Source organism: Phacochoerus africanus, chromosome 1, assembly GCF_016906955.1.
Source record: "Phacochoerus africanus isolate WHEZ1 chromosome 1, ROS_Pafr_v1, whole genome shotgun sequence".
In the NCBI taxonomy this organism is placed as follows: Eukaryota; Metazoa; Chordata; class Mammalia; order Artiodactyla; family Suidae; genus Phacochoerus; species Phacochoerus africanus.
Genome location: NC_062544.1, coordinates 217,249,719 through 217,274,901, shown reverse-complemented (window position 1 = coordinate 217,274,901; position 25,183 = coordinate 217,249,719). Strand labels below are relative to the sequence as shown.

General features: G+C 41.4%; 1 protein-coding gene across 1 annotated transcript in view; it reads right to left on the bottom strand.

Moving 5' to 3' along the window:
- The window catches only part of HACD2 (3-hydroxyacyl-CoA dehydratase 2), a 98,651-nt gene that overhangs the window by 12,455 nt on the left and 61,013 nt on the right, over nucleotides 1-25,183 (bottom strand). The window contains exon 4 of the mRNA XM_047790614.1: nucleotides 24,441-24,529. Coding sequence (XP_047646570.1) covers nucleotides 24,441-24,529 — 89 coding nt within the window. The remainder of the gene's footprint in view (nucleotides 1-24,440; nucleotides 24,530-25,183) is intronic.

Below are 25,183 nucleotides of genomic sequence, written 5' to 3'. Positions count from 1 at the left end.
ACCACAACGGGAACTCCACAATACACTTTTAAAAGAGCTCCTTAGGTATTTTTTTTAAAAAGGATGTTCTCATGAGATGCCTTAGACTGCAAATCTATATGGAAATTTATCACTGTGGTATTAACTTTCAGCATCTCCCCCTTCCCACCCCGGCTAGGTTTATGGTGATCCTTGGCGCCTGAAATCCAATAATAAGAAACAACCTTGCTCCCAATTCACTTATATTTTCTTATATCCAAAAAGGGCAGTTAGAGAGTTGGATATGAATAAGAAATTGAGCAAATCGAACAAATTTCAATTACAAGATGGATCTTCTCTTACTCCTAATATCTAACACAACCAAAGTATGGCATTCTAACCTTGACTTTTGCTTCTCTGCATTTGCAATGTTAATTTAGCACTTATATTCTTCTTCAGAAAGTGTACATGGAGTGATCCACCTACACAATGAAATAAGTAGTCATTTACATACCTATTAACTAAATTGCTCTGACAAAGAATTTCATAAATCCATAGTTACTATTCTCCAAAAATAATAAGAATTTTATACTGTCAAGAGCAAGAGTGCTTTTTGTTTTCCTGGTGCTCTTATATTAGCCAAAGTAAAGCAAAAGCTAAACCCTTCTAAAGCTTTTATGTTTCATTTTTCAGTCTGTCCCCAAATCCTTGCTTAAAACCCATCTATTCTAAAATGTAATTTCAGAGCGCACTTTGCTTTTTGATATATTTTGTAATCCTCCTCATCTTAAGGAGATATGTTTTTACAGCTATGGGCTGAAGCTTTCCTTAAAGATCTTTGGGTTATAATAGGAAGTTCTTCTAATATTTTTGCATTGTAATCATCTTGAAAGCAGGGAGCGTGTTTTATTCATCTTTTGATTCCCAAAAGCATTTCGTGCTTTTCACAAGTAGAGAACCTCAACAGATATTTGTGGAGCAAAACAATTCAATCCTAATCAGTTCCCTGCTTTTTGATACCTGACATTAGTTTCTGCGCAGCCTTAGAGGTCTTCAAATACCCACTCTGACCCAGCCTAGAGGTTATCTGTTCACATACCCCTTAGTTAGACTTTAACCAAAACGGCTTTAACAAACCCAGCCTCAGGATACATGTGAAAACAGCTCCAGAATCCAGCTGTGAAGACCATGGTTCATAATTTAAAAAAGACTAAGGATGGGGGAAATGACCATTTTGTACAAATGATACCTTTAGACTAAGAGGAAGCACAAGGTGTTATTAAGACGGGGCTTGGGTAAAGTCGAGAGATCAAGCTTACCTAAGTTGCAGATAACTATCCAGTAACACAAAATGGGGGTAGAATGTAATGAGTTTAAACCAGTAAGATCAAGGAGACTTGGACAGATATTTGTACATCCACATTTCACAGCAGCATTATAATAGCAAAAAGGTGGAAAGAACCCAAAAGTCCCTTAACGGTTGAATCCATAAACAAAATGTGGCATATACATACAATAGAGTATTATTCAGCCTTAAAAAGGAATGAAATTCTGACACATACTACAACCTGGATGCATCTTGCACATACTACAGTAAGTAAAATAAGCCATTCAAAAAAGAACAAATACTGTATGATTTCACTCAAGTGGTACCCAAAGATGTCAAATTCAGAGACAGAAAGTAGAGACAGAAGGTTGCCAAGGGCTGGGAGTTCGAGTAAATAGGGAATAATTACTTAATGGGTATGGAGTTCCATTTGGAAAGATGAAAAAACTTCTGGAGATGGATGGTAGCGATGGTTACACAAAAATGGGAAATATTTAAATGCAACTGAACTTAAAAATGGTTAAAATGGTAAATTTTGTTACATATATTGAACCACAATAAGAGGTTTTTAAAAAAACCCAGCAAGATAAAATTTAACAAGGCTAAATGTATAGTAATATGATTCAGTGATAATAAAACAACTTTAGTACTGAATGGAGGAGATCCAGCTTATGAATCCGAGAGATTTGGAGGTTTTGGTGAACCACAAGCTTCATATAGGAGCCAAGAGGGTACAGGTGGCTGTTTAAGCCAACCAACCAACCAACCAACCAACCAATCAGTATTTGGCTAAACTAACATTCTCTATCCCCATTGTTCTGAATGGACTAGACCCCACCTAGGGATCAGAGTCAGTTACAAGAACCCCTGAACTAGCAGAGGCTATCTTGGAAAAGGAAAATGGGTTAACTACTCCAAACTACGGAAAAGGATATAAAGTACAAGAGGCACACAGACATGAGACCAGGGAAAAATTAAAGAGTGAAATAAGTGGTTCAAAATAAGAAAAACTATGTAACAAACAAGCTGACTAATAAAACAGGCCCCCTCAGGAAGCTCCAAGGCTCTGGTCATATCCCAACTGAGACTTCTCAGGAACAAAGGGTGGAAAGCTGACCTGGATTGGATGAAGGCCCGTGAGGGCTTCTAGCTGCTGTTCTTTGGAAACCCGTACGTGAAAAAGGCATGAAACTCTGCCTATTACTAACTTGCTGGCATGAGCTTAGTTTTTTTTCAGTTGGTAGAAATTTTTTTTGTTTGTTTGTTTGTTTTGTTTTGTCTTTTTGCCTTTTCTAGGGCCGCTTCCTGTGGCATATGGAGGTTCCCAGGCCAGGAGTCTAATCGGAGCTGTAGCTGCTGGCCTACGCCACAGCCACAGCAACTTGGGATCCGAGCCGAGTCTGCGACCTACACCACAGCTCACGGCAATGCCAGATCCTTAACCCACTGAGCAAGGCCAAGGATCGAACCCAGAACCTCATGGTTCCTAGTTGGATTTGTTAACCACTGCGCCACGACAGGAACTCCCTCAGTTGGTAGAATTTTTTTTTTGTCTTTTTTTTTTTGCTATTTCTTGGGCCGCTCCCTTGGCATATGGAGGTTCCCAGGCTAGGGGTCGAATCGGAGCTATAGCCGCCGGCCTACGCCAGAGCCACAGCAACGCAGGATCCGAGCCGCGTCTGCAACCTACACCACAGCTCACGGCAACGCCGGATCATTAACCCACTGAGCAAGGGCAGGGACCGAACCCGAAACCTCATGGTTCCTAGTCGGATTCGTTAACCACTGCACCAAGATGGGAACTCCCAGTTGGTAGAAATTTTAACAGGACTTCTTTAAAATAATTTTCCTTTCTCAAAGAGGGCAAGAGACAGAGGTCCCATCATGGCTCAGTGATTAACGAATCTGACTAGGAACCATGAGGTTGCGGGTTCGATCCCTGGCCTCGCTCAGTGGGTTAAGGATCCAGTGTTGCTGTGAGCTGTGGTGTAGGTCACAGACGCAGCTCGGATCCCACACTGCTGTGGCTCTGGTGTAGGCCGGTGGCTACAGCTCTGATTAGAACCCTAGCCTGGGAAGCTCCACATGCCACGGGAATAGCCCTAGAAAAGGCAAACAAACAAACAAACAAAAGAGGGCAGGAGAGGAGAGAATGACTTAAAAGGGCCTGCTTTTCTCTGTGGATTGCTGAGTGTGTAGAATGGAAATAGTTCCCTGGCTCTTAACTGCCTCCCCACTCCCACCCCTGCAGCGACTGGACAGCAAGGTCTTTGGGGGTCTCACGCCGACTGGCATCCTCAGCCCTTCACACAGGTCTGGACATGAGGAATGGGTGCAATCAATACTCCTTAACCTGAACGATACCTTCTATTTTCTTGCTTTCTTTTTTGGAAACCAGGAGTTTGGAACATTTTTCTAACAAGTGGGGAGCGCCTCTTTTCTAGGAAGGGTCAGTAACTCAGAGAAAAAAATTACCTGATAGTCTCACATAAGTTTGTTGTTGTTGTTGTTGTTGTTGTTTTTTTTTTGTCTTTCTGCTATTTCTTGGACCGCTCCCGCGGCACATGGAGGTTCCCAGGCTAGGGGTCGAATCGGAGCTATAGCCGCCGGCCTACGCCAGAGCCACAGCAACACGGGATCCGAGCCGCGTCTGCAACCTACACCACAGCTCACGGCAACGCCGGATCACTAACCCACTGAGCAAGGGCAGGGACCGAACCCGCAACCTCATGGTTCCTAGTCGGATTCGTTAACCACTGCGCCACGATGGGAACTCCTGTTTGTTGTTTTTTTTTTTTAAAGCCAGTTTAGCTTTGGAGGGTTTTTTGGAGGTACGAAGGACTAGGATGATTAAAAAGTTCAATTTACCTGCTTTTTAACTAAGAACTAGAAACATCATTTCATTAATTTTCAAGAATACAAGGTTTGGTACGTTCAAACAAAGATCTGCAAGCAAATATTCACTGCAGCATTATCCTTAAGGGCTGAAAAGTCAAAACTCAGATGTCCAGCTACGGGTGAATGGATAAACAAAATGTGATCTACAACTACACAATGGAATACTATTCAGTAAGACAAAGGAAAGGGATATTGATACTTGCTAGAACACAGATGAACCTCGAAAACATGATGCTGAGCAAAAGAAGCCAAATGTAAATATTACCCACTGTACGATTTGGTTTATATGAAATATCCAGAAAAGGAACATCTAGAGACAGAAAGCACATTAGTGATTACCAGGAGCTGGGGGTGTGAAGGGGAGTGAGCTTTTAAAGGGTGTGACGGATCACACTGTGCTGATGGAAAAGTTCTAAAACTAGATTATGGTGATGGTTGCACAATTTGTTAAATTTGTTAAGTTGTTAAATTGAAAAGCATAAAATGGGTGGGTTTTATGGTATATAAATCATACCTCCATAAAGTTGTTTTTAAAAGAAGAATAGGTGTTTACTTTGAATACATACAAATTATTGCCTTTTAAGGGAGAAAGGGGCATTTAGGGCAAGATGGGAGAAGGGAGATAAAGGGAATTTATCAAGGTTTACAAAGGAAAAGGAGAAAAAAGGGCAGATTTGGGCTAGATTGACCAAAAATGTTGTAAAGCCAGATTTCAAAGCAGCATGTTCACAATCATGGCACAACTGGGGGGCTGGCCAGGAAATCTTCCTTTGCCTGGTGAGGTGAGCTGGACCCTCTACACTGCAGGTTTTAGCCCCTTGCTCTATAGAGAAGGAGGAGGTGCGGGGTGTGGGTGGTTTGTGTAATTTCGCCAAGGGAGTTTACATAGAAATTCAAGCTGGAGAAACAAATGGGCGCAAGAGAAAAACCTTTACACACAGACAGCATCATATGTTTGACTTTAAAAGGCTCAGGGAGTATCAGTACATGAAAAGCTGTCATTTTTATTACATTCAAAGAAAAACAGATGGTGCCACCTAAGAAAACTGCTATTGTAGAAACCCTATTCTTCTTAGCATTTGGGGACCTACTGCTTACCACTCTGGTTATTTCAAAGAAATCCCCTGATCATGCTTTCTGGTAAGTGTTCTTTCCTCTTCTTGATACCTCTTTCATTTATGAAGAGAAGAGATGCTGTTAAAGCTAAGAGATGAGGACTAGAGTCCGTTCTTGCCAGAATTGTGCAAGTACGTTTATCTTAGTCTCCTCTGGTTGCCACAATAAAATACCACAGACTGGGTGGCTCAAAAGGCACAAGGGCATTTTCTCATCATTTCAAGCCCAAGATCAGGGTTCAAGCATGTTTGCTTCCTCGTAGGGACCCTCTTCCTGACTTGCAGGTAGCTGCTTTGTCACTGTTCTCACATGGCAAGGAGAAAGAGGAAATGCTCTCTCCAAATACGTAAAAGGTATCATGTGTAAGGAGATTAGTGTTAATGGGGCACCAACTGCATCGAGAAGATCCCACCCTCATGACTTCATCTAAACCTGACCACTTACCAAAGGCCCCGCCTCCAAATACCTCCACATGGGGGCTTGGGGTTTCCACACATGAATTTTGGGGGACACAATTCAGTATACAGCAATGTTTCAGACCAGGTGTTGGCAAACTTTTCCTGCAAAGGGCTAAAGAGCAAATATTTTAGGCTTTTAGAACACAGGTCAACCCTGTTCTAGATCCATTTGACTCCCAACTCTCCCTGTTTACCTCTATAAATACCATTCTTCAGCCTTCCTTTGCCGCTCTGTGTGTGTATTTTGCTGAGGGTGGGGAGGCAATATATATAAAACCAGTGGACGCTACGGAAAAAGGAAGTACTCTTAAATGAATACAACATAGGCAAGTTTTTCATGATATGGCATCTTAAATTCTCAGGAATCTCTTTACGTTTGAAATAAAATACACATAATTTAAAATTTGCCATTTGAACTATTTTAAGTGTATATTTCAGTGGCATTAAGTACAATCCAACCACGCTGTAAAACTATACCACTATCCATTTCCAAACTTTTTCATCATTCTAAACAAACTCTGTACCTATTACATATTACCTCTACCTTTCTCTCTCCTTCTAGCCCCTGGTAACCACTATTCTACTTTCAATCTTTAAGAACTTGCTTATTTGAGGTACCTCATTTAAATGGAATCATACGTGTCCTGTACCTGGTTTGTTTCGTTTAGCATAATGCATTCAATGTTCATCCATGTTGTAGCATGTATCAGAATTTCCCTCCTTTTAAAGGTTGAATATTAGATAGTATGTAAATATCACATTTTGTTTATTGATTCAACTTTTTTTTCTTTTTTGTCTTTTTAGGGCCACAGCTGCTGCATGTAGGAGTTCCCAGGCTAGGGGCTGAATCAGAGCTACAGCCGCTGGCCTACGCCACAGCCACAGCAACTCAGTCTCCAAGCCGCGTCTGTGACCTACACCACAGCTCCCCGCAATGCCAGATCCTTAACCCACTGAGCAATGCCAGGGATCGAACCCGAATCCTCATGGATCCTAGTCGGGTTCGATAACCCCCGAGCCATGAAGAGAACTCCCTATTGATTCAACTATTGCTGGACATTTGGGTTGCTTCCACCTTCTGGTTACTGTGAATAGTGCTGTTGTGAACATGGGTGTACAATATCTGAGTACCTGTTTTCCATTCTTCTGGGTATATACCCAGGAGTGGAACTGATAGATCATACGGTAATTCTATGCTTCGCTTTTTGAGGAACCGCCAAACTATTGGCGGAATCATTTTACATTCCTACCAACAGGGCAAAAGGGTTCCAATTTTTCCACCTTTTCACCAGTGCTTATTATTTTTCTTGTTTCTTCCTGACAGTGGCCCTCCTAATCAGTATGAAGTGGCATCTCATTGTGGTTTTGATATGCTTTCCCTAATGATTAGCGATGTTGAGCATTTTTTCATGTGCTTGTCTATCATTTGAGAAATGTCTTTTGCCCATTTTTAATTTTTTTAGGGGCAAAATTATCATAATTATGATGACAGTAGCAGTAAAAATAATCCTACCTAATAGCTACTGAACTCATTCTATATATCCAGCACTTTTTATTTATTTATTTTTAAATTTTTTTGGTCTCTTTAGGGCCACATCCATGGCATATGAAGGTTTCCAGGTTAGGGGTCGAATCGGAGCTGAAGCCGCCGGCCTACACCAGAGCCACAGCAATGTGGGATCCACACTGTGTCTGTGGCCTACACCACAGCTCACAGCAACGCCGGATCCTTAACCCATTGAGCAAGGCCAAGGATCAAACCCAGGTCCTCATGGATGCTAGTCAGTTTCGTTTCTGAGCCACTATGGGAACTCCTCAAGTACTTTTTAACATATATTACCTCTTCAAATCCCCTTATACAAATGAGGAAAGTGAGGCTTACAGAATTTGAACCCAGGTCAATGCTCCCAAACTCTAAACAGTTCTGACTTGTCTTCCTGCGCTTCACACACACAAACACACACACCTGCTGCTGTGGGGAGAACATCTCTCTTGCAGTTGAGGATAGAGAGGTGAGGGAGAGACAGAGAGGTGGCGAGTGGAAGAGATGGCTAGTGTAGTTGGAAAATCAGTTACATGTTACGAATAAATAAACTGAGCAAATAAATCAATATATTTTAAAAAATGGACATCTCGCTATTGGAGAAGGTATTTACAAACATGGATGGAAGAATACCAGAAAGAACACCAAGGTGTTGGATTTTAATTGGAGGAATTAGTACAAGCTCATGATCACACACACACACACACACACACACACACAGAGCTATACACTTTTAGATATACATGTGTATGAGTACATATGTATGTATATACATGTATGTATATAGCTTTCTCTACTGAGAGGACCAAGAAGCAACCACATTCCAGCAGCGAGTAGCACCTCAGCTACCAAGATCATATAGATTCTAATGTCTAAATATATCATCCTCCACTAAAAGGAACAGGACTCCTTGGCAAAATGGCTGATTCCAGGGCTAGGGCAGAGGAAACACAAGATGAATCTAGAAATCTTCTTGTCAGAAAGTAAGGAAATGCTCAACAATGATGAAGACAAGTCAAAAGGATAAGGAGATAGGGTTTCCTCATCCTGTGATAGGGCCAAATCACACATAATTTTAGCATCAAAATAAATAACAGATTTAATCCACTGGATTATATAGGAATTCATGAGTCAAAACTGATATAAATAAAATAAATAAATAGGAGAAAGGGAAAGCTCTTCTGTACAGTAGGGTGCCAACTAATACATGTAAAACAAATGACAGAAACACAGAATAACCATTTGGTAACCATCACAGGGTGTTTGACAGAGGAAGAAATCATCCCCACAAAAATAATGATCAATAAAACGGGGCAAGAGGAAAAGACAAAATAAATAAATAAATAAAACGGGGCACATGGTGCCCTGAAGGTGGAGAAAGCTGACAGGGACTAACAGAGGGAGGTGACTGAGGTCAGCATCACCAGAGGCCGGAGGGGTAGTCATGACACTGAAACCTCATGATGCCCTGAGAAGAGCATGGCACCGTTTCTGTGGTATTTCTGCCAAGAATGCATGGCTTGAAGTGGTTATAAGGGAATAATGGATGGATCTAGGTTGAAAGTCACCCTAGAGAAATGAAGGGCTATACTCTTTTTTTTTTCCTTTTTTTTGGTCTTTTGTCTTTTTAGGGCCGCACCTGTGGCATATGGAGGTTCCCAGGCTAGGGGTCTAGTCAGAGCTACAGCTGCCGGCCTACACCACAGCCACAGCAACACCAGATCCCAGCTGAGTCTCTGACCTACACCACAGCTCATGGCAACGATGGCCCTTAACCTGCTGAGTGAGGCCAGGGATCAAACCGGCCACCTCATGGTTCCTAGCCGGATTCGTTTACACCGCACCAAGATGGGAATTCCTGAAGGGCTGTACTCTTTACAACTGTCAAGGACATGAGAGACAGTGCAAGCCTTCTGAATGTTAGGCTGATGGGTCTGCAGAGACCTGACAACTCAAAAGTAACCACCACAACCATGTTTCTCCCTTCCTTGTGTATCCCTGTGCTTAACACACAGAAGATACTTAGTAAACATCTGCCCTTCCAGAAAGGGAAAAAAGGACACTATTTAGACAGTGAAGTCTGTGCATGGGATGACAGTATTGTTTCTGGGTTGGAGGGTGGTATGCAGGTATTGTAGGAGAGAGAAACACTGAGTATTTAGGGGTGAAAGGACATCATGAACACCTTGCTCTCAAGGTTCAGAAAAAAATATAATGGTTATATATATGCAGAGGAGTAGGTGATGGAACAAATGCAGTAAAATGCCAATAGTCCTGGAATTTGAATGAAGGAAATGAGAGTTCTTTGTACTGGCTTTTTTCAAATTTTCTGTAAATCTGAAGTTATTTCAAAGAAATTATTTTTATTTCTTTCTTTTTTTTTTTGGCTTTTTAGAGCCATAACCCATGGCATATGGAAGTTCCCAGGCTAGGGGTTGAATTGGAGCTACAGCTGCCGGCCTACACCATAGCCACAGCAAAGTGGCATCTGAGCCTCATCTTCGACCTACACCACAGCTCACAGCAACGCCGGATCCTTAACCCACTGAATGAGGCCAGGGGGAAAGAACCCTCATCCTCATGGATCCTAGTCAGGTTCGTTAACCGCTGAGCCACAAAGGGAACTCCCAAAAGAAATTATTTTAAAATATCACTGGAGTATTAAGCAACTACTTTGAGGACACAATTAGAAGCAAATACAGTATCATCTGGTTTCTATATATTGCTTTTGATATGAAGCCTCTGAATCTGCTAGAAGAGGCAGGCTACATAACCATAAAAGAAGACATAAAAACACTGATAACAAAAACTATCAATAAGAGCACACTTGAGAAGGAACAATAGATTTAATGCTGACCCTAAATTTGTATCAACATCAGTACTGTCTTACACTGTAGGTACCCCAAGGGCATGTCCAAAAACTTGCTTTGAAGAGGGGTTAGCTTACTAAAAAGGCAAAATCAGATTTTCAATATATGGTTTAGATTAGGATAATAATGATGATTAAGATAATGATAACTCCCATTAGCAGGGCTAATTATTCCTTAAGTATGCTACAGCAATTATGTACAAATTCTCACCAGCTAAGTGTGAAACTATTTTAATAAGTACAAAAGATTTCACTCGTATGTGAACAGTCAATTATATCTCTGCTTTAAAAGTCAATTATGTCGCTGCTTCAGGACATAGAAAAGAATTCAACATAGTTGTATAGAAATTCATCCCTAAAATTTTGGGAAAAGACTAGGTTACATTATAGTGAATGTGGAGCTAACATTTACTGAGCACTTACGAAGTGCCAGGCACTGTTCTAACTGCTTACTATGTATTTACTCCTTGCACCCCCAAGACCATGCCGTGAGGAGCAACAACTGTGCCTGGGAGGCTGGAACAGGTCCTCAGAAGCTGGACCAGGCTAGTGTACCCCTCAGCTGGGTGGCTGAGATGTGACGTGGTGGCAGCACCCTCCGCTTCCTGCCTTCTCAGTTATCCCACTCCACGTGCTGCTCATTCCTGCTCCTGTGTGTGCCCCGTGGAAGCCCTGTGAGGGCAGCACCCGTGATTTTTCTCTTTTCCAAGCATCCCAGTGCTTATTTATTAGCACGATACCCAGGGCAGAGAAGGTACTGAATACCTGTTTTCTGACCCCTCTGCAGCCTGGCCTGCATGTTCTCTCCCTTGGGTGAGGAGGGCAGCTCCCCAGGGAGAGGGAGACCACAAGGCTGCCGCCTGCTTGGTGACATCAGCAGGTTTGGCTAAGGAACACGACAATTCTGATGACAATCTCGGTCCTTCCCATAAATTAAAATTAAGCTTTTTGGAACAAAAATGTAACTCATTTAGTTATCTACTTAAGAGGAATTTCATCCTTGATACGAAAGAGATTGAAATGTAATAAATATTGACACGCGTGCTTAAAAAAAAGATGTTTGGATTAGTATTCGCCTTTTCACACAGCAATTTCATGTGTAAAGTGTCTTTCGTGAATTAATGTTTATTAAAAATCCAGGATACATGTTAAATAAACCAGAAAATACTATTCCTTTTTTGTGGAAAATGTGAGTTATAAATATTAATATTCTCCCCCTTCCCCTTTTTAGGCTGTGTCGGTGACATACAGAAGTTTCTGGGCTAGGGATCGATCAAACCTGCACCACAGCAGTGACAACGCTGGATCCTTAAGCCACTTAGCCTCCAGGGAACCCCGATATTCTTCCCCTTTAAAGGAGGGAAAAATGTATATCTACATAGATTTTTCTTAGCCTATAATGACCAAGGAAACTGGCTAAAAAATTATTTCTATTATAATGTAATAACTAAGGACTGGGAGTTCCCATTGTGGCTCAGTGGGTTAAGAATCCAACTAGCATCTGTGAGGATGTGGGTTCAATCCCTGGCCTCGCTCAGTGGGTTAAGGATCTGGTGTTGCCCCAAGCTGTGGAGTAGGCTGCAGATGCGGGTCAAATCTGGCATTGCTGTGGCTATGGCGTAGGCGGTCAGCTGTGGCTCTGATTTGACCTTTAGCCTGGAAACTTCCATATGCCACAGGTGTGGCCCTAAAAAAGAAAAATAAAAAACCAAACCAACCAACCAAACAAAAAAACTAAGGACTAAGGATGATGGCCTAGTTAAATGTTTTAACCTACCAAAACAACTCTTGGACATGAAACTAATTTTTTCTGTACATGCAGTGAGAAAAATGTATAAGCATGCAGTCAACAAACAATGTGCAATGAAGTTGGCATTTATGACAAAGTCAGACATGCAGGTCTGAATGCTAAAGTGTTCCCATGAGTCCAGCTTTGATACTACTATCTAATGAACCCATTTCCCAGGAAACACGAAGGAAGAGTGGTAGGTTTCTACAACTAGCCTCTTCTCCCATCACTGCAACTCTGGAATCAAACAGACTTCCAGGCTCCCAAGCTTCATGACCTAATCCTCTTCCAGCCTCAGCTTTTTCACCTGGAACCTGAGGTAATATTTGCCTTTTTATGGTTGAAATGGGGTTACAAAAACCTATCAAGTGCTTAGTAAAGTGCTAGCCATTTAATAAATAGCAATTATTATTATCATTCCATGAAAGAAAAATTCAATTCAACAAATATTTATTAAGTTTCTACTATCTATGCTAGCCACTGCTGGGACCCAATACAGGCTGGTGGCTGCCTCTTAGGCTTAATTACCAAGATAACATACTGTTTTCTTGTTGTTTTGCTTTTTGTTGTTTAAGAGATGTCATCTCTTCCTCCACTGGAAGGCTAACATACTTGTATCAACTCTGGGATGTCAAAAGATCTTGCCAGCTACTAGCCTTTCCCAGTGTTTTTCCTGAGTTCTGTTTAATTCTCTCACCTCCAAAGAGCCTGTTATTAACTGAAAAGTCTCATGCAATTATTTCCTTCAACCAAACTCAAGCACAGGGACTGCATCAGAATGGGGTCATAGTTAGTGCCACCTTGATCATATACAGCCAATATGGTCTATTGCTTTGAAGCAATTGTCCTTTAACTGCAGCAAGGCAGCTTGAGAACAGTGTTCCCATAGCAGGTTACTGTGGCCCCATGGGGAGAGCCTGGGCACACTCACTCCACAGTCTGCTCACAAACCTCTACAGGCATCATCCCAATGTGCCTACCAAACACTCCATGGGGCGGGGGGAACAGAGTTCATCATTGTCGGAAACCTAACAGATATGGTCTAAAGAACATGAAATTGGCAATATACGCCGTGAAATGTCATGGTTCTAAACTGTTCTGTGACAGTTTAACAACGGCAAAAATGGCAATAAGGCAGAAAATAAAAACAAAGGCTATGATACCATCTCCTGCAGTGTAAATATTAAAACAATGGCCCATGGTCCTGGTTAACAGATATTTGTTGGGCTTGTACAGTGTTTTCAAAAGTATTTGAGCTGGTTTTTAAAATGGAGAGATTTGACATTTAAAAAATCTGTATTTCTGCTTTTTTTTTCTTTAAAAAAAATTGTATAACACTAGGTAGATTTGCCAATCACAGCTGCGGTGAGTGCTGCCTTTCTTCGGAGATGATGTACACCCTCCAGTCATCATGTTCTTGAACTTTCTTTTAAAACCACCTGTGGGACAGACATCTGTCGCCAACTGAAAAGCTCTGCTACAGATGGCAAAGTGCCACACAGATGTAACAGGACTATTTGAAAAACTCTAAAATTCTAAAAACTATCAAGTCGTATATCAAAACTAGGTTAATTTGATTAATTTTTATTCTCCAGGCTCTCAACATACTTTTCTTAGAATCAGCGACCTCAACAAAAGATTCCTTAAACTTGACCTAACAAGACGATGCAGAATGCAAAAAGTAGATGCACAATTTTCAAGTTTTTTGTTATCCTGGTAATTTCTGGCCAAAGCAAAATACAGTAAAGGGGAGAAGATGCCAAAACTCACCCTGTTAAAGACAAACGTTTATGGTGGCACTCTAAAGACAACTTCAAAGTCTTTAACGCATCAAGCCTAATAATTAGTCTCCCGCCTCCCTCCCAAATGCAAGCACACTCTCAGCATGCTTCCACACATCCACCACACATGTATATCAAGTCACATCTTACAAATTCCTGAAGTGCACCAGGGTTTCACTTCAGACTTGAAAAGGGTCCTCTCTCTGAAAAATGCAGACGACTTAGTAATATGCTTTATTTCATCCATGATGCATCACAGCTTGTCCTAACTGTACAGGACCTCTTGATATGGCAGGTAGAGAAAAGTTATTGAACACTCTTCCTGGAAGAAATGGAAATACGCTTCATATATATTTCAGGGCAGCAGGGGGATGTGGACAATTTCTTCAGGTTCGCCTGTCATATTCAAGATTCCCACTGAGACCAGTTACCTGCGCAGGTCAACTGTCAGGAGGCTGAATGTACTGGTATTCTAGTCAATTTATGTATTTTTAATTAAACTATCTGATACTCCATATTCATGCTGAAAATAAAGTTTTACTGAAAAAGCTACAGTATATAAAGGACTGATTTGGCAAAAGAGCAGATAATTTAAGAGAGAGTTATTCCTCCTACATATTAAAAGTTTTCCAATGACTATTAAGCAATGCTTTAAAAATGCCACTCATTGTACTGTGGAGCACACCTGTTTAAAAGCAGTTTATAGCTAATAATTTTTAACTTTCCTTGACTTTGCTGACATATTTTAGCAGCGCTCACGATGCATGCCAATCATCTCACTTTTACAGTGTGACACGAGAATCTTTGAGCTCACTGGGATATTAATGCTGACTATACTTCTGCGGTACCTTCTACAGTATTTTTAACTCAAATAGGAGAGAAAAGGCCTGTAAAGTGGTTTTCAACAAGGGCAAACCTGGGACATGTTAGCGTGGGGAATCCACTGCAAAGGCCAAACTGCAGGCCTCTGGAGGGTGAGGCCTATACGGCCTATTGCCTCACCATTTAATCAACTGCTATCTCTGCAACAGATGACAATACTATCCACACTGGTTCCCACATCTGCGGTTAGGATTTTTATAACAATGTAATAGAGAGTACTAAAAAAAAAAAAAAAAAAAATGCCTGGATTTAAAGAACATAGCAGACCACGTACACCACATAAATTTCCTTTGGCTATTTGTTTTTTAAAAAATTTATACAGTCATGCACATATGAGATAAAATACCTAGAAACCTGACAGAAATCAAGAGAATGGTAAATAATATTATATTGAACAACTACCGCTACACTGTCCAATAAGTAACCTCCAGTCACTTGTGGTTATTTAAAATTAAATTGCATTAAAATTCAATTCCTCAGTCACTCTAACTTCATTTCAAGGGTTCAGTATGTGTTTACATACAGCTAGTAGCTGCTGTCATAAAGAGCACAGACACAGAACATTTCCGTCATTGCCAGAAGCTCCTTTGGACAGTCCTGGGATACAGGCAATATCCAGTCACTCTAGTTTCATTTCAAGAGTTCAATATGTGTTCACACACAGCTAGTAGCTGCTGTAATGAACAGCACAGACATGGGACATTTCTGTCATTGCCAAAAGTTCCTTTGGACAGTCCTGGGATAGAGGCAATATCCCAAAGAAAAATGTTGGTAACCAATATGTTTCTGTCACTACATGGTACCAAGAAGTTACCTGTTTTGGGCTTGACATAAACACCTGAATTTATTGCACTTTCATATCATGGATGAAAACTGGCTTGAGTGTCAGAATTCACTTATTGGTAACTCTCCAATGACAATACAACTTGACAGCATAGTTCTATGACATAGGCCTACTTCCCTGGATTATCCTTCAATTCAGGCTGATGACATATAACCAGAGCTGAAACCACTTAGGCTCCCAGCCTGTAAATCTCATCTCAAGTGCTTATTTGGGAAACTACTATTTTACATGCATGGTAACATTTTTTTTTTTCTTTCTTTACTCTCATTTGTTTTCGATGACAGTCTCCTACTGTCAAAAGTCAAGCATCTTTGTTAATCTGAGGGTTCCAAGTATCCAGATTTGGCTCTAGGCTTCCTACTATTTGTAAGTAGTGGCAAATGCACAGATTAAGACACTACCCAAAAGTATGGAAATATCTTATCCTTGGAAGAGGAAGCATTCCAACACTAAGCCTCCTTGTCAGAAATTTCTTTATCAAAAGAGGCGAAAAGTAGGGGACACCGATGCATCCAAACATTAATTAAATGGGGCACAGGGTTTTAGCATAATATTTAGAATGATTGAACTTGCATTGGAAAATTCAAGATCTGGAAGTTCTGGGGCAGAGGGAAAGTAGCCAAAAGTGCTCTGGCCTGAAAGACCTGGGCATCTGCCAGGGCAGCCTGGACCAGGCAGGCTGGGGCAGGTCTGGCTTTGGGTCCTAAAAGAACCTCATAACAGTGAGACACTTTCCTCTGGAGCTGACAGGTCAGCTGGCCCTTCCTGCAGTGAATGACATTCTCCCAAATGAAGATAACTGTGTAGCCTTCTGGGGAGTTGGCCTGGTGTAACCGCTCCCTCTCATGCTGCAATTGAGAAATGGGAACGGAGGATGTCAGATTTAGACCCTGAGGTAAGAGAGCAAAAGAAGAGAAACTGAGAAGCTTTAAGTGTGAGAGTGTTTGTGGGGCAAGGTGACCAACGGAGGAGAGTGCAAGGTACCCTAGAGGAGAGTCCAAAGGAAAAAGAAGACTAACACATTATACACAAATGAAACAAATTTCCTGATTTTGTTGAGCTTGTAACCTATTCAACTATTAATTGACAGAGGGGGCTTTGTTCTTGTAGAATATAGTGTTAATGCTGGCTTGCATGGTTTAAGATATATATATTTTTTTCTTTTCTTTTTTGGCCATTCCCACAGCATGTGGAATTTCCTGGGCCAGGGATTGAACCCGTGCCACAGCAGTGACCTGAGCCGCAGCATTGACAATGCTGGATCCTTAACTCGCTGGGCCACAAAAGAACTATTTTATTTTAAACATAACTGACTTAATTATCAAAGGACAGTACCAACAGAGTATAATATATTTTGAACAAAGGAGTTCCAGGGGACTTTATCAAGGGCTACAAAAGAACTAAGACAATGGGAGAAAGACACAACATGGGATGTCAGAAGTGAACCTATGCTGTTCCTCAAAGGATCTAAATATTTCGAAATAAGATTTTTATACTCGGTTCAAGAAAATGCTGGAAGGGTCAGAAAAACACTGAGAGAAAAACAGACAATCTGATGAGTGAACCATCCAGCCATGAGAAAAGTAACTCTATCTCCAAGTGTCCATTATTAACAGAGGCGGAAGTGGCATTAAAGCACTGCTACATCCGTGGAGGAGTTGTCTAAGGTCTGACAGTGTCTGATTAACAATCAAATGATTCGGTTTTCTACCTTTAGGAGAGGTGCTAATTTTAAAAGTGAAGGTGATGCCAATCCACCTACAGAAATATTTAAAATAGAAAGTAAGGGAATAGATGGAATAGGGTGGAGAATTTTAGACATTCAGCATTCAAGGGGCCAAAGACACTGAATGTATCTTGACATCCTTTGCTAACTGAGATGGAATGTCACCGTGGAAGGGTACTGGGCCAGAAGACAGTGGCATGGCTTCCGGTCGAAGCACAGTACCGGAGGAGGGAGCAATGCATCCCAGACCCGGCATCTTAGCTCCTTGTCTGAACGATAGGGATTAGAAGGTGCCCATCTTACCTCACTGAAAGGCCGTGTTTGTGGATGGGCAATGGGGACAATAGGAGCATGTGTGGCCAAAGGAAGTACCCTAACAAGAGAAGCAACCTCAAGAAGAGGCCAAGGGCTTTAGCACATTGCTAACCTAGCTGGAGGACCCAGCAGGGCGGGAAAACCTGTAATGCAACAAACACTACAGGCACGTGGTGAGTGTGGGAGTCAGAATACCACTTTCCTTGGTTCTTTAGCTTCCACTAGAGTGAAGAAGAGGAAAAGAGGACGAAAAAGACAACTGTGTTGCATCTATGAAGGAAGTAGGAGTCCTTCTGATGTGAAGCTGCTTTATAAGGGATTTTAGAAGCTGATCAGCAAAATCCTGCATGGTAGAGGCCTTGATTTCTAAACACTGCTGCCTCGTTTATATATTCCTCTCATTTAATCTTCACAAAAACTCTGTGACATAAGCAGGGTGGGTATTAGCATTACCATGTCACAGATAAGAAAAACAAGGCTCGGAAAGATAAATGTCGAAGTCCACACTCACCAACATCTCACATTAAGGTATGGCTCTAAGCCTCCATGTTCTAGAATATTAGGTTTGAATAATCTAGAAAATAAAGAAACTGTCCAAGGAAGGTGACTTTTTTGAGAAATGCCCAGAAGAGAGATGTTACACAGTATTTCCTTGGGTGGAAATGATGTCATCAGCGATCTACCTGGTGGTTTTGGCCAGGCAACCATCATATACTTCTTGGATAAAGCCCTCCCCCCCTCCAACCCCCTCCCTAACAAATAATAGCTGAGCTTCTTTAAGGCTGTGGTTTCATGTCTGCCTCTACCTTTAAGGTGGGCCCTCAAGTCTCTTACAGGCACCTGAGCCCCAGAGCAGACACTGGATTTCGGAGAAGGCACCAGAGACTCTAAACTCCTTCCACTTGGCTGGGCAAGGAAACTCTAGGTTGTCATGCTTCAAGGATGAGACCATGGCTGTTGGACTTGGAATAGAGGTGGTGAGATTTGGTTTGGCCTTAAGACAACTAAGCAGAAATGTGGTATCAAATCAAGAAAAGAGAAGGTAAAAAATTACAGCACATTAGTGTATCTTAGAGCATGTCCCAAACCTTAGAATTCATAAAATTATCCAAGGAGCTTAATAACAATGGTGATTCTGTCTCCACTCCCTCAAATTTTGTATCAAATGTGAGGTGGGATCTGGAAGCTGCATTTTTTTTTCTTTTTTTTTTTTTGTCTTTTGTCTTTTCTAGGGCTGCACCCACGGCATATAGAGGTTCCCAGGCTAGGGGTTGAATGGGAGCTATGGCTGCCAACCTACACCAGAGCCAGAGCAACGCCGGATCTGAGCCTCGTCTGTGACCTACACCACAGCTCATGACAATGCCAGATCCTTAACCCTTTGAGCGAGGCCAGGGATTGAACTCACAACCTCATGGTTCCTAGTCGGATTCATTTCTGCTGCACCATGACGGGAACTTCCTGGAAGGTGCATTTTTAAGAAGCTTTCTGGATAATTCTGTTCCAAACAGTCCATAAACCCCAGTATGAAAATAAGCCTTGGACTTTTTAAGGAGAAAGGCCAGTTAACTGCAGGGATTTATCAGAGAGCCCTAAAACGAGCACTGAAAAAGCAGAGATGTAAATGGGCCTACAACTGCTGTACGCATCTTACGTGTAAATGAGAGAGTTGTTTCTCAACATGTATGTGGTGTGAGAACTGCTAAAGAGGAACAGTGCTTCTGCATCTGAGATGGGGTTTCACCTCCACACTGGATACGGTATGGTTAGTGCACGAAAATAAGGCTGTGTTTACATCACATGTCTCATGCGTGAAAGGAAGCTCAGATGCAGTGGAAAGACTGAATTCGGAGGTCTATTTTCATCTCTGCCATCTGACAGACATTTGCCTCTCTAGCTTCCGAACTCTAAGCGGAGACTACAACCCACCTCAACAGACAGCTGTTCAGAGCAAATAATTATCAAGTATTTTAATAAAACCCTCTGTGAACTGTAATGCATCAACAACAAAAACCAGCATAATGCTAGAGAACTGGTGGTTACTAACTTTATTAAACACAAGCTTTTCATAGGCATCTTGCTGAGAACTTAGCAAGGATGGCAGATGACGCGTCACAAAGCCCAGCATCATGCCAGGAGAAGGTGGGAAACAGCTGACTGGCGGAATCAGGGAAATCCGCAGCATATTCCAGAGGAATGTGGGGAAAAATCCTTTGCTACAATGGTGGCAAAGGGTGAAGAAGAAAGGAAAGAAGGCTCAGCATTCCAGGGTATGGCTCTATTTTACATAAATTACCCCCAGTAAAGTGTCAAAGGTGTGTGCTGCGCTTGGGCTAAAGTCACAGTGAGAGTCCAGCAACTTCTTAATCAACTACTGCCCGCGGAGGTGGCCTGGGACTCCTGCTCCAAGAACACACTGATCTTACGCTAAGAACTCAGGAGAGGATGTGTGGTGGCTTCTCCAGAGCGGGCTGGGCCAGGGAATGGGACAGTAGCCTATTTGTGTGTCCAGGAATCTGGGGGTCTGCTTAGCTGCTTGTGGACAAGGAAGTGCCCTGTGGACTTGCCTATTTCTGAAAGGTCATTGTGAGGGATAAAAGGTGGCATTTCCCATGGCAGTTCACTCTGAAAAATGTCAATCTTGGTTCTGTTCCCTAAGGAGACAAAGACACAGACCCGAACAGAGGGTGAGGGGAACAAAGGCCTGTAGAGGTATGATGTGGCAGTGCTGAGCAGTGGCCAGCCTGGCTAAGGGACAGGGAAGGAGCCAGTTGAGGCCTGGGAGTCAGCTGGGAAAACTGTAAAGGAAACAATTCAGGTAGAATTTCTGATTCCCTCTTGTTTCCCCCAAGTTCTACCTCCTACCCTGAGTTCTTGTTTGTTTTATCAGAAGCTTTACTTTGCATCAATTGTTCCTTTAAAAGGAAAGAAGAGGGGAGGTTATTTGCTGTGATAGATCAAGAAAAGGCTTTAATATCCTGCCAATCAAGGGGTCCACACTAGAGATGCTGGATCCTTAAACATCATAAAAGAAAACCATCTGATCACCTTTTAGTTCTACGATGTGCATGGCAACACTTATGTGACTAGCATACCATGAGGTAGAGAATTAAAGTGACAGGTAAGGATGCATGCCCTATAAGGCCTCTTAAAAGGAAATACACCACAAATGTGAAAAAAGTAGCCTCTAGTCTTAAAAGGTATACAGGCTATAGCTTAGTACATCATGTATAATTACAGAAAACAAGGGGAATGAGCAGAGAAAACATAAGCAGGCCAAGGAAGGTGGGAACAAGCGTCCAAATCTAAATGTAATGCTATAAAAATGAAGAATTCGTGTCCACTTTAGAGGGAACTATGATGTAAAAAGAAACTGAGAATGAAAGCAAAGTAGTGTGAAAAGAATTTGAACATTACTATGAGAAACAGAGATGTATCTTATTAAGCAGTTATTTTGAGGTCAATTTCCTTATGCAGTTATGTGGTTCCCATCATTAAGATAAGCAAAGCTGATTATAAAGAGATTTTAAAGATGTTTCGGGAAACAGAAGAATGGACATTTAAGAGGGAAGCCATATGTAATTTTTTTTTTTCAGAAAACGACTAAATTATTGTAAGAAATTCACTCCAAGAAAAGTTCAAATAGAAAAAAAGGAATAATAACATTCATTTAAAAATATGTAAGTCTGCCTATAGCTTGAACATTATTCCTTAAATCGAGTACGTGAGATCTGGCAGCAGGCGCCGGCCGCCCTTTGCGCCGGGGCTGCGCGGGCAGCTGGGAGACGCGGTCACCTGGTAGAGGAGGCCCGAATCTTAAGGCTCTTCTCCGGGCCTCGGGCTCCCAGCTCGCCGCGCTCCCCACTGAAGCTGGAATGTGCCTCAGTCCAACAGTACCTTTTTTTCTTTCCTTAACGTCTGGCTGGCTCCAAAGTTTCGTCCGTTATTACGGAAAAGCCCCTCCTCTGGCCTCAGAGCCGAGCGGAGGTCCCGAAGCCTTCCTTCCAGCTTCTGGGCCCCTATAACCTTGGTTATAATTTCTCATCCTTTCTCTCCTCTTCCTTCTTTCTCGCTAGCTCGTTTCTGGTTTTTGTTTTTTGTTTTTTTTTTGTTTTTTTTAAACAGAGAACACCCCTCTCGAGTTTCTCGGCCCGCGTGAGGGGCCCGGGCGCAGTCGCGCATTTCACATCCACATCCTGGCGGCGGCGGCCCATATGTAATGTTTTATAGAACAAACAAACTGAATTACAGCTAATACGAAACTGTATCCAGGCGAAAATAGCCTTCGGCCAAGACAAAGGGCCGAGAGACAGGTAACAGCAGACTGGCTTCTGAAATGACATACCAACAGGTTTTCAAATCAGCTATCAGCAACCTGAGGTGGGCCAGGAGGGAAGCTACTGCTATGAACAACAAATCAATGAATGGGTTCTTTTCAGAGAAAAGGGGAATGATCCTGGAATAGCAGAAACATTGAATCCTATTTATAGGAAAAGAGTTAAGTCAACTAACCAATAGGGTGTATGTGAAAAAAAGAGGATTCCAAGAGGTGACAGAAAGAGAATAGAATTTACCACATTCCTAAGAAACTGATATGTTAACAACAGTAGAAATTGGGTAGGTTGGCTGCAGAGAAACAGTTTTGAACATGCAACTATGACAAGCATACAACTTAAATTACTACAGGGCTCAAATAGGACACTACATGTGACACCATAAATGTCAAGTCTGTGCATCTGCCACGTGGGTGGTTACTGAGGGCAATGGCCAGAGCCAAATACCTGTAATCCACAGAGATATTTAACAGCATTTTAAGCCAAGCTGTCTTACTGCTCTGCCCAGGAAATCCTGGCAAACGTTGGTAACAGCAATATGGTAAGAGAACTGCTTACTTGAATTGTAAGCATTTTTGATTTGCCTGTCTACTCCCTTTGCCAGAGGTGCTAATAAGCAGAGTAGTGGTTATCGAAGCACAAGAGATGAGAGGCAGAAGCCATAAATAACCTATCATTATTAACACCTGGACACTTAATATCTGACTCTATTGGCGAATTGATTAAACACTCTATAGTTGACAATACTGTCTTCATGTACCTAATATTTACTTATTGAAAGTACATAACTACCTTTTTAAGAATATGGATTAGTTACTACTAGGAAGAAATTTTATGTTACTTGAGACTATTGGGAAGTTAAAATCATGAGTTTTTGGTTAAAGTGGAAAGGAAAAAGGGCATCCACAAAAGTAAAGGAGGAAGAAATACAGGTTAAAAATGATGTAAAGAAAGGACTTTGAAATCAACAAAGAGTCCTTACTCCATAAACAATTATGAATAATGCCCCCCCCAAAAGAGTTCCCTTGTGACACAGTGGGTTAAGTATCTGGTGTGTTGTTACTGTAGTGGCTTGGGTCGATGCCATGGTTAGGGTTTGATCCCTGAGCCGGGAACTTCTACATGCTATAGGTGCACCCTGCCCCCTGCCCAATCCCGTCCTAAAAAGAAGGACAAGGGGTAATATGCATATGCTACATTAGGATTTACTTATCTGTTTAACTTTTCTTTAAAGAAATGTGGTCACTTTAAAAAGTGATCATGTAAAAGTTTGAGATTTTTTTAACATTCTTCTACACAGAACATGTAGACAAACATTTTTAAGGAATGAGAGGGACTAAAAGGAAAATGTCTATAGCTCTGTGACAAAAACAATTAACTTAGTTTAATTAATTTTGGTTAAAAATTCATTAGTTATGTGCATTTTTCTGTATGTATATCATAGGCCAACAAAAAGCCTAAAAAATCGTTTGTTAAAATACAAATGAAACTGTCAAAATAAATCCTGAAAAACAAAATGTTTTGACAGGGATTTCACAGTAATAGAAGACAAAGAAAACACCAGACTAATGCTAATGGATTAGCACATTTCATGAGGCTAAAGACTCCAATAATACTGGTGATAAGTTACTGGGAGTGGAAGACTGAAAATGAATCTCCCTGGTGGCTACCTCATGGTGACATTAGCAAGTAATAACTGACTTTTTTTTTTTTTCTCTCTCGGGGCCACACCCACAGCATATGGAAGTTCCCAGGCTAGGGGTCGAATCAGAGCTGCAGTTGCTGGCCACAGCCACAGCCACAGGGGATCTGAGCTGCATCTGTGACCTACACCACAGCTCACAGCAACACTGGATCCCTAACCCACTGAGCAAGGCCAGGGATCAAACCTGCATCCTCATGGATACTAGTTGGGTTCACTTCCAGTGAGCCACAATGGGAACTCCAATGAATGACTTTTATAAAGCAAAAAAACATACTGGAAAATAACTCCCTTCCTCGAAACCAGAAAAGGAAAGCTCAGTTGTAGGTTTATACCCATGGTACTGATGGGCTTCTCCCTCCAGTTCTCACAAGAATAACCCTGGGCCTGCCTGGGTGTCCACCACCCCAGCCCCCAGCACAGCACTCACCTCCCAGAACCACAAGACTCAGTAGTACACTTGGGAATTTCATTAATCCTGGTGGGCTGGGTGGAAGTTTGTTTCTCCTGGTCCTACAAAGATTGGACTGTTCTGGGAATGAATTAATGTCCCTCAATCCAACAGTTTCACTACAAGGATGAAGATGTTTAGAGTTTATGGTGCTGGATCCAAGCAAGAAACCAAAAAAATATAACTGAGGTGCAGATCACATCCACACCAGCCAAAACTCCACGGGAACTGAGATTTCATGATATTATTTAATCAGTCTTCTCTTTACAACGCTGCATATTTGGGGTAGAGTAACCCAATTACTATGGTACATGTGAATTTTATCTGGGCTATATTGAGACGACCCAGAATTCCATCTTTAGCCATAATACAACATGTGAGAAAGGAAACTTGATTAACGTTTGTTAATGCCGATATTATTTTATTTTTGTCTATATAAATGCTTACCTCTTTGACGCTATGTGTTACTGCCCAGATTAGAAAAACTCTTGACATCACCTGGAAAGAAGTCAGGACAACAGAAGATGGAACAATTCCTGAAAGAAATTTTAGGATGGGTAAATAAATGTACTACACTAAGTTTCAAAATGTAATAGATTTTCTAAAACATCCAGACTTTAATGTTTAGAGCCAAAACCATTTTGAGCAACTAAAACTTATCTACATTGCTATATAGTCTATGTTTTCAAGGCAGTCAATAGAAAAACTTTTTTCTTCCCTCAAAACAGTAATATTGGTAATGGCGAGAGCAAACAACAGAATCCAAGTCTTTCGAAATCACTGACAAAGTACAAAATACACAGGTAAAGAAAATAAAACCACTGCTTAATCTTTAAAATAAGACGTTGAAAGCTCATTTTACAATATAGGTTTCAAAAATGAATAGGCAACTATGGAAGAAAAATCAACTGTATTTGTGCCAATGGAATATTGGAAGCTCCTGGATATCAGACTTGATATAATATGCTACCCAATGGTTAAGTTGGCATCTCTTATAATCCACTTGAAGATTTTGCCAACAAGCATACAAAATCAAAGTCTATACATACCATTTCTTCTCACCTTGTTCATTACAGTAAGCACTGGTACAATTATCTTCCCACCGTCCCCAAATTTCTAACATTGGAATCACCTTCATTTATTTTAGATAACGGTCAAGTTCTGCTAAGTTTACATTTCTTTGGCTTCTC